The sequence below is a fragment of the Pterocles gutturalis genome, unplaced genomic scaffold (assembly GCF_000699245.1).
Source record: "Pterocles gutturalis isolate BGI_N339 unplaced genomic scaffold, ASM69924v1 scaffold15758, whole genome shotgun sequence".
Lineage (NCBI taxonomy): Eukaryota > Metazoa > Chordata > Aves > Pterocliformes > Pteroclidae > Pterocles > Pterocles gutturalis.
In genome coordinates this window covers 34620-44782 of record NW_010118464.1, presented here as the reverse complement: position 1 = coordinate 44782, position 10163 = coordinate 34620, and the positions used below count along the sequence as shown (strand labels likewise).

The 10163-nt window shown below is 37.9% G+C and overlaps 1 protein-coding gene across 1 annotated transcript in view; it reads left to right on the top strand.

Moving 5' to 3' along the window:
• The window catches only part of CWC27 (CWC27 spliceosome-associated protein homolog (S. cerevisiae)), a gene marked incomplete at both ends in the record, with an annotated part of 19171 nt that extends 9939 nt beyond the window's left edge, over nucleotides 1-9232 (top strand). The window contains 3 exons of the mRNA XM_010076215.1: nucleotides 1044-1123; nucleotides 3710-3743; nucleotides 9060-9232. Coding sequence (XP_010074517.1) covers nucleotides 1044-1123; nucleotides 3710-3743; nucleotides 9060-9232 — 287 coding nt within the window. The remainder of the gene's footprint in view (nucleotides 1-1043; nucleotides 1124-3709; nucleotides 3744-9059) is intronic.
• Between the last annotated feature and the right edge of the window lie 931 nt (nucleotides 9233-10163).

Here is a 10163-nt window from a genome sequence, read left to right as displayed (position 1 = left end):
CACTAGTTACAGGCCTCCAGCTAGACTCCATCCCATTCACCACAACTCTCTGGCTTCTTTTCTCCAGCCAGTTCACAATCCATCTCATTTAATCGTCTGCACTTGTTTGGAGCAGTTTGCAAAGGTGCTAAGCACCTGTCTTATCTTTCCTATATCCTGAACACACACACACACACACAAATTACTCGTTGAAGGAAGCAATTTTTCATGTTGCTTCAAGTGTTAGTCTTATTCTACAAAATAAAAAATTGAAGTTGTATTTAAATGTATTATTATTATATATAATGTATTATTATATTTAAATGTTGTATTTAAATTTATTACCCATTCTACTACTGACTTCCTGAAAGGATTACAAAGTGTAACCGAAATAGAGACATTCAGGTCACAATCCAGACTCTTTCTGTAACAGAGATTTTCAGTCTGATTTCAGTCTGAAATTTAGGTACTTTTTGGATTAGTTTGGGAACTGCTCTCTTACTGCGGTCTTTGCGTGAATATCTTACCTGTTGTTAGATTGATTTGACTATTTGCTTCAGGAAATTACTCCTGCATGATGTATTGCAAGTTGATGTATTGTAGGTTGTTAATTTATTTTTTTTTTAATAGGGGTCTAATTAGTGTTCTACCGTCATATGCCATTATTGGAAAGTAAAGGTCTTAGCTCATCGTTTGCTCAAGTATATATATGCTAGACCATGTATCTTTATGATGTGTAATAATTGTGATGATTAAGCAATCTCTTTTTTTTTTTCCTTTTTTTTTGTTTCCCCTTACTTTTAAATCGAATACATTGCCATTGCAAAAATACCTTTAAATCCATGGGTTAAATTTCATGCTCATCTTTCTGGAACCAGTCATATGAAAAGAACGCCTTCTCTGTTCTTCTGCTTTTAAAAGTGTTTATGCTTACTTCTTAGGTTAAAGTTAACAAGAAACAAGTTATCTTTTTCTTACCATTATCATTTTTCACTCTCCACTTTCTCAAACACTGAACTTTATGATATCCATTTTTCTTTTTCTTTTTTTTTTTTTTTAAACAGGGCATGAAGGGAAGAAGTAAAAGTAGTCATGACCTACTGAAGGATGATCCCCATCTAAGCTCAGTTCCTGCTGTCAAAAGGTTAATATGTGATTTACGATTTCCAGAATGGATGTACATGCAGGATGCTGGACATGATTAGCATCACGTATATTCATTGTTTGTCTGTTACTCTTTAAGGAAGTAGAAATGACAATGGTAGTTCAGACCAAATGTTGCTCTGACCCACTGTGCTGTCACCAACATTGGCCATCAGTGGATACCCAACAAAGAATAAAAGCAGGGCAACCATAATGTTTACCTGAGTAGCCTCCCAGTCTCCATCTACTTTCAGCTCAGGACACTGTCAAGGGTTTGATGCGGTTCATCTATTTAGTAATCCTTAATAGAGCCCTCTTCAAAGTACTTAATCAGTCTCTTGTAATGTTATTTACATTCATATCTACCTGTCTGCTGCAGGGAGAGTTATCTCCCCTTTTTGTTCTGAACCTCAGAATCCTTGCTACTGACCTCATTTGATAAGTTCTAACTCTTACGCTGGAAGAGACTGAGGAGACAATCCCGTTATACTTGTCTTTACCACAGTCCCTTCTCAGGCTATCTGTTTTCTAGCCTAAACTTTCAAAGCCTGCTCTTCCTCACATGGAACTTGTTCTGCACCTGTGGTTATTCTTGTTGCTCTTCCTAACTCCAGCTTTTTTTTTTTTTTCCCCAAATCAAAACAGCATATTGAAAATGAGGTGAATCATAAATCAGTATGCTTGCATAAAGAAGGTATCTGTTTTCTTTTCTGTTTCTTTTTAATACTTCTTAACTGATTTGTTTTTTTAACCACTGTTGAGTGTTGAGCTGAGACAATTCCATGAAAATATATCAACTCCAGGAATTTTCTTATGGTCAGTGATGGTCAGCTGGCAGCTCCTTGTCCTGTGTGCAGGACTCATTTTCCTCAAGTACATAGCTTTGCTTTTATCTACTTCTTATTGCTTCTACCATTTTATTGTCTTTTCAGGTCCTTCTGCAATTCTTAAGTCTGCTCTTGTCTTTACTATCCTGAGTATTATCAAAAAACTCGTTGACCTGGCTGTTTGCCTGCTTTATTACTAAGATCAGCGAACAGCTCAAGCCCCAACACAGGCTACTGTGAATATAAGCTAGTGATCTTCTTCCATTGCAGGAAGTGATTGTTTGCTTCTAACTTTTGTTTCCTGTCTTTTGACCATTTCTTTATTTTAACCATTTATTTATTCATGTATGGACTTCCCTATACCCTGAATACTACAATTTCCTTACAGAGCTTTGGTTAGAGACTCTGTGTGAGTCCAAATATGTCAGAGAGATCATCCACAACCACATGTAGCCTCTTCAAAACACTCGGAGTTTGCTAAGGCAGTTCCCTGCATAGCCATGTCACAAACCCCAAGGAGGTCATTTTTGTTCTTACTATGGCTTCTACGTGTTCAGTCCTGACATCAGAGTTACAGACCTGAATGCATTCTAAATATTTTTTAATACTTATATTGTTTGTCTTTTTTTGAAATTATGATCTTCTATTAACAAATACGTCCCCACAGAGTTTTCTGGATTAATTTTTTTTAATGGAATAAATGTCATTGGTTTCAACAAATTTACGGTTTCTTTGATGACCTTGATATTTATTGATGGCTTAGTGCATACCTCAAAGCCTTGACTTTGGAGATTCCTTTAACATTCCTTGCTTTGTTTCTCTAACATAACTTCTTTTTTTAAATTCTGGGATGGAAAAAACTTTAAGGGTCTATATTATTAGTTTGTGACAATTAACAATGGATATGTTAACCTTAGTATATTCCTTTTTTTTAGATTCCTTTTTTTAATACATTGAACTGGAGCGGTATAAGAAATGACAATTCTGATGTTAAGTTTAATTATCAGTATAGTGCATGTCAAACATGCCTATATAGAGAAGGTTTTCCTAAGTATAGACTATTTGCAATGAAATGCTAGGAATGCATCTTAACAGTGAATTACGATTTTATTTTTTTTTAACTCCAGTGCAGTGCAAACAGTAGTCAAGAAGCACAATGATGTGCTAGTTTTTTTGCGTATTTTGTCTGACAGTATTCTTGTACTTTTGTTTAGGTTTTTTTGTTTACTCTTGTAAGATATTGCATTTATGCTATGTCATAGCACTTGGCTCTCTATTTCTTATTCCAGGTAGAGCACTGTGGGATAGACCTGGAAAAAACCTAAACCTAAATTTACTAGATTTACTTGCCCAAGTAAATCTTTTTCTTGAACCAGAATTGTTTGGTTTGAAGTTTAATAATATAATAATAGTAATGCTAACTATTATTAGTAATTCTTCATCTTTCAAGAGACTGTATACATTAGTGTTCTGTTTGGATAGCTTAAGATATGGTTAGAATTTATCCATTGTATCACAGTCTCTGGTTTTATCCTGTGTTTTTAAACATTTCTAATTAGAAAGTATTATGACAGTCACACGATAGAAAATGTTCTTAACTGATATTGTTAAGATGAATGTGGGGATCATATAAATGACTAGGTTGACTAAAATTTCAAGTATCTAAACAATTTTTTTAAATTTAAGAACTAGGGGTTTTTTAAACAATAATTTAAATCTCTGGTACTTAAAAGTAGTTATGATTGTTTTTATTCTTCTAGTGAAGCAGCAAGTGAAGAAAGGGATTTGAGTGAGGTAAGTAACACTTTTTTTATTAATAAGTCTTTGGTTGTTACTGTGTGTGGATTATACTTTCCTAGGGGAACAAATGCTGCTTTAGAGGTTTTTGACAACTAGCTTAAGTCAGATTACCAGCAAAAGGCTGGAGGCCCTTTTGGAACTCTAAGGTTTGGCCATTGTGAACATTCACAGCACGGTAGAGTTACTACTGCATGCTACCTACTGCATTTTATAAAAACTGATGAACAGGTATTTCAGTCAGTAGATTAGGTATATGGGACATTCTGTACTACAGAGTGACAAACCGTTAATAAAAGCCCTGAAATTGCTTTTAAAAAACCAAAACAGTTAAAATTCAGTTCGTGTTGTGGTTTAAAACCAGCAGCAACCAAATACCATGTGTACGCTCGCCCACCCTCCCCCCCCATCTTGAGGAATGGGAAAGGGAATTAAAGCAGTAAAGGGAAAGGAGACTTGTGGGTTGAGATAAGAACAATTTTATAATTGAAATACAAGTAAATTGAAAATAATAATAATAGTGATTATAATAATAATAATAATGCACAAATATAGAAGTAGACAAACGAGTAATACACAGTGTAACTGCTCACCATCCGATGACCAAACCCCAGCCTGTTCACAACGAATGATCCTGGAGCAGAGAAAGTCCTGAAACTGCAATCCTGGAAAAGAGAGAAGAGCCTGAGCAAGAGAGAGTGAGCTTCCAGACAAACCCTCATCTGTTTACTGGGCATGACATGCGTGATATGGAATATACAATCGGCCAATTTGTGCCTCAGTCGTAAAACTAAGGTTGAATCCTAAGCCAGTCGTTTTAGACTATGCTCCCTCTTAGCTTCTTGTGCACCTACACACTAGCAAAACATGGAATGTTGTAAAGTCCTTGCCTGTCCTGGCAACAACAATAAACATCAGTATGTTATCAGAATTCTTCTCAGCACAAATCCAAAGCATAGCTTTGTGCTAGCTACTATGAAGAAAATTAACTCTGTCCCAGACAAAACCAGAACATTCTTCACCCCTTATTCCATACCATTTATGTCATGCTCAGGTTCCACCATCTTTCCTGTCTTTTGGTATATGCACAGAGATATAATTCCTTTAGTCTGTGAACTATCAACCCAAAATATTAATTCACTTAGTCCATTAGTTTGGGCTCCATCTGTCATGACAGTTTTTCAAGGCAGGAGGGGTGATGTGGAGTTCACTCAGTTGGTAGTGTGATGTTGGACGCAGCAGATAGATGGTGTGTAGTCTCTGTTGCATGCTGCATCCAGAGCTCCTTGCTGGTGTATCTGGTGCAGTCCATGTCTACAGGTTAGAGATGTCAATCTCAAGGAAGCTGTTGGACGTCGATTCTGGATCCGTCAAAGTTCATTCTTAATTAACTTGGGTGATTCTTAATGTGAGGCCATTAGTATTATATATAGCAATCATCACAATGATGATACATGATGGTGGGGTTATGCAGCAGTTAACGTTATACAACACAACTAAGTGGCTACTTTAACCCAACATCAGATCCCCTTGAGGTACACAGTGGAGCTCTCCATCCTTCTGCATCACCCACCAAGTGTATCTAGGTCCTTGAGCAAAAGCAAGCCCATGAATAGGTTTGCCTTTACCTGAGGCAGGAATAACCCAGACTGTCTTCCCCAGTGTATGCACCACAGGGACTTTATCCCCTTTCACAGTACGTAAAAGTTCTCATTGGGCAGGGCCCGCCCAACAGGCAGATCCCCTAGTGGTGACTAACCAGGTGGCTTTTGCTAAATGCATATCCCAGTTTTTGAAGGTTCAACTGCCCCATTACTTTCAGTGTAGACTTCAGCAGTCCATTGTATTGTTCAACCTTCCTGGAAGCTGGTACATGGTAGGAAATGTGGTACACCCACTCAATGCCGTGTTCTTTGGCCCAGGTGTCTATGAGATTGTTTTGGAAATGAGTCCCATTGACTGACTCAGTCCTTTCTGGGGTGCCATGCTGCCACAAGACCTGCTTTTCAAGGCGCAGAATAGTATTTTGGGTGGTGGCGTGGGACACGGTGTATGTTTCCAGCCATCCAGTTGTTGCTTCCACCATTGTGAGCACGGGTTTGTGGGAGTGTGGTGTGATCAATCTGCCATGCCTCCCCATATTTATATTTCAACCGATGTCCTTCATACCAGAGAGGTTTTAACTGTTTGGCTTGCTTGATCGCAACACAAGTTCCATGTTCATGGATACCCTGTGCAATGGTGTCCATGGTTAAGTTCACCCCTCAATCACCCATCTACTTGTTGCATCTCTTCCTCAGTGGCCTGAGGCATTGTGGGCCTGGCAAGCTAAAAATTCTTCACCCTTGTTTTGCCAGTCCAGATTCACCTGAGACACTTTAATCTTAGCGGCCCAATCCCCCTGCTGGTTGTTATGATATTCTTCAGGTCTTGGGTGCATGAGCATCTATGTGATGTACCTTTACAACTAGCTTTTCTGTCTGGGCAGCAATATCTTGCTACAGTGGGGCAGCCCAGGTGGGCTCACCTGTCTTCCTCTGGGTTGCCCCTCTTTCTGGATTGTCTCACTCTCTTGATTGGCTCTCAGTTTCTGAGACACTTTGGCTCTTATCTCTTTTCTGCCTAAGGGTGTGAGAGTGACTGTGTGGTATTTGTTTGCTGCTAGCTGGAGTCAAAACCACTACAACGCATTCACAGGATCCCTTTCACATTTACACAGCTGCAAGATGTTGGTAACTTTATAGTCATCCTAAGAGCAAATAATTCTTCCAGATCTCCCTTCCTCCTGCAAATTACATGTCCCTAGTGTGTAAGAGGAACTCTTGTTGTGATTCCCTAAGCACCTGACCTTGCTGTTCATGCTATTAAATATCTTCCTTTCTCTGACTGTAGTACTCAAGGTCATACTTTTCATGCTTTGAGAGTCGGATCCTTTGTATTAACAGTCCCTCATTGCTATTTGTTAAACCTCTTTTTGTGCCCATGTCATTAAAGAAAACATTACATGTCATGTGTTTATAAGACTTTCTTTTTCCCCCACTAGTGACATTCCCATTTCACCTTTCTGCACAACTTGTTTTCCTCTCCCTATTTGTCAGTTGGTTACTGAAAAGTAGGTTTTGTGTAGTACTATGGATAGATAATGCTTGATATCTGCCCCCAATTCAATAATCTTCTGAAATGGGTAAATCATATTACATACAGTAGTTATTACTTATTCTGACACACAATCCCTCATTAAATTTTTGTTTTTTCCAGAGCAAACAGAACAGGGCAGCTCTGCCTAGTTAACAACAGCAAAAACTAGTACAGCTTCCAGACAGGCAGTTTTGCATTTCTGTGTCGCTAGGGGAACACCACCATCCACATGAACAGCTGCTATATCCCTGCGTTGTCGTGTAGCACGCTCTGAGCTAGAAATGTGTTAAATCTATTAGTTGGTAATGAGACTTCAGAAAAATGAGTGTCCAAAAAGATATGAGATCGGATGGAGCTAATGAGACAGAAGAGGGACTGAAGGAGGAGACTAGGCAGGAGAAAAATAGTAGAGCTGCAGGGGGAGGGTTATATCCTATTTCTCAGTGTTTTTCTAGAAGAAACTGGTGAAATCCTGTGCAGAGTGAGGGGGATGGACGGTTCTGAAGTAGGAGATTCAGTTGAGTTGGGGAAGTTGAACCTTTTTGTCTATCCCATTTTAAAATCCAGGGAACCCCCTTCCCATTACTCGGATTTCTGTAATTTTTAATTAGCTTACTACTTAGCAGTTACAATTGCTCTAGAATTGTCCATTTTTATTCTATAAATTCTATCAAATTCTTCGTGTTTCAGTGAAATGCTCTTGCCTAAGTCTTAGCCAAATCTTCACAAGGAATCTGTCTTTATCCTTGACTGTTAAACACCTTGAATACAGTCCTGTCCCAATCCTTTCCTGGATTCTGGCCCCTGCCATTCAAGTCTGTTGTCATCCCATCTTCCTGATAATTTATCAACTAAGTAAATTCTTTGGAAATTTTTCTTATCTCCTCTGTTAAACAATAACTTTCTGGGAAATTAAGTCAAATGCTGATCCTGTACAGCTTTTCTCTTTTCTCTATTTAAAAAGAACAAACAAAACCCCCAGAGCAACCTTCCATTATTTCGTTGACAAAATATTCTGATATTTTACTGTACTGAATATTCACGGATTTTGAGTTTTATTCCTGACTGGTCCTCTCTTGTCTAAATTTAAAATGGTGGTCTGAAGGTTCCTAAACAGTGAATCAAACACAACATCTGAAATCCAGCTCTTGATTTTTCTCTCCTCGTCTCCTCTCCTCCTCGCCCCTTCTCCTCTCTCCTCCCCTCTCCTTGTCCTCTCTCTTCACAAAATTGTTTCTCTTGCTGCTTTTATTTTTTTTCCCACTCTCTCCCTCCATGTTTATGAACATGGTCCTCATGCTGCTCTTCTTCATACCTGTCAGTCACCCAGGACACGTACATTGAATACCATTTCTAAGTTTGTCCTTTCTCTGTGTGTGGTTAAAATTACAATCACATGGCATCTTATGCTTTCTGTTTGGCTAATTAGTAGCACTCCAAAATAAATATGGAGTTGTTGCATTGGCATCCTGACATTAAGATTCATGCAGGCTTTCTTCTAGTCAAACGTGGATCACTTAGTCTACTTAGGCTTCTTTTTCGTTGCTGAGAGGATTGACTTATTTCTGCCTCCAAATGTCTTTGAACCAAGATGGTTTATCTCCTTTTACCTTCCTTTGCTAGACCTGGAAGCATCGTACCTTTCTAGCAAGTCAGGATGATTGATTCCACAGGTTTTCACAACGTTTTGGTCAATGTGGTATTTGTAAATTCCCTCAAGGAGACTGATGGGCAAACCTCTTCCATTCCATCATGACTGTAGCATAGCCCTGTGGTAGGAAGTTCTTAATGAGTTTTGTTTCCTTTTAGTGGAAGTTTAAGGAAATGTTTTAACATATTGCCATGATCAAATTTTGGATCCGTGAACCAAACTAACACCACATTGCAGTGAGTTCTTCTGCAGACCTATAAGGGTTTACAGTCTGCAATAGACTGTTTTAGCTTTTTAAGCGATACAAAAAAGATTCATATATGAAAAAAACATTTAATGATCATATTTCTTATTTCGTGTTATCTCTGAAGCAAATAAGGAGAAATTTGTTTGAAAAGTTTGCTTTGAAATTAAGTATTTGATTTTTTTTCATAAGAGATTATCTTTGTAAGAACTTTCCTTATCCAAAATTATGTAGTAAAAAAAAAAAGCTGAAGAAGTTTTATCACTTCTAATCAATAAAGGAGGAAGAACAGGATGAAGATGCTGATAGCGTAGAAGGTGAAGCTGCTAGCAATGAGAGATTTCAAATGAAAGAACGCATTGCCAAAAAGTTAAAAATTGATATAAGTGAAACTGCTAAACAGCCACTTCAAGAGGAAGAGCCTAAGACAGAAAAGAAAACAACTAGTCGCAGGTAAGTATCATGCTTTTTTTTTCCTTGTTTACTGTTAGATTTTTCTGCTCAATTAATTTTGAAGTTACTACTTTGATAGGTTAATATTACATTAAAATTATCTTCCCCCTGCCCACATCTGACTGTGGAAGCTGAAATTGCCTATTGCTTTCTCATTTCGTAGTTTTATTTGGCAGTTTAAAGCAAACAGTTAAGTTACATTTTTGTTACACTGAGCATTTATTGATACCTTCTATGGGAATTTTCTTTTTTTCCCTGTGAGTTGTAATTGAAGAGTATTTGTATGTATTTATCATGCTTTAGTTTGTTTTTCTACACAGCTGTAAGATTGAGTTTTGTAGCTTCTTTATCTGTGGTATCACATGGTGGTCATCCACCATTGAGACTTGGGGAAGATAAAGGCTCCCTAGTCATCTGTTGAAGTCTGGTTTAACACAGCAGTTGTTCTTGCAGTGTGCTGTTTTTTTTCAACACCGCAATTGATACATCAGTTGTGTAAATACCATCTAGGGCTGTTCTTAAAGGATTGGAATACGTCTGTGTTTGGTTATGTAACACTGTATTCAAATAATTAAACTAGCTCTAGACAAATTATTGTATTTCTGTAGTAGTATTCAGCTCTTTAAAACATGGGTTCCAAAAGGCTGTGCCAGCCTTCATGAACATCCGTACTGATAAGCACTCAATTTTCAGTTAATTTGCCTTCTTGTGGCCTTGTGTCTTGGCAGTCTTTCTTCCAGAGCTAGTTTGGGAATTTCCGCCTAATATTTATATTGTGTAAAAAACAGGCATCGTGTATGCAGGTGGTGTGTAGTGGACCTGATGGCAAATTTACTAGGAATTGTTGTCCAGTATTTCAATAAACGCAGGCTTCAGAAGTTACTGAGCAATTAATTCTTTGCAGTTGTAAAGTTCAATGTGTAAATTTACT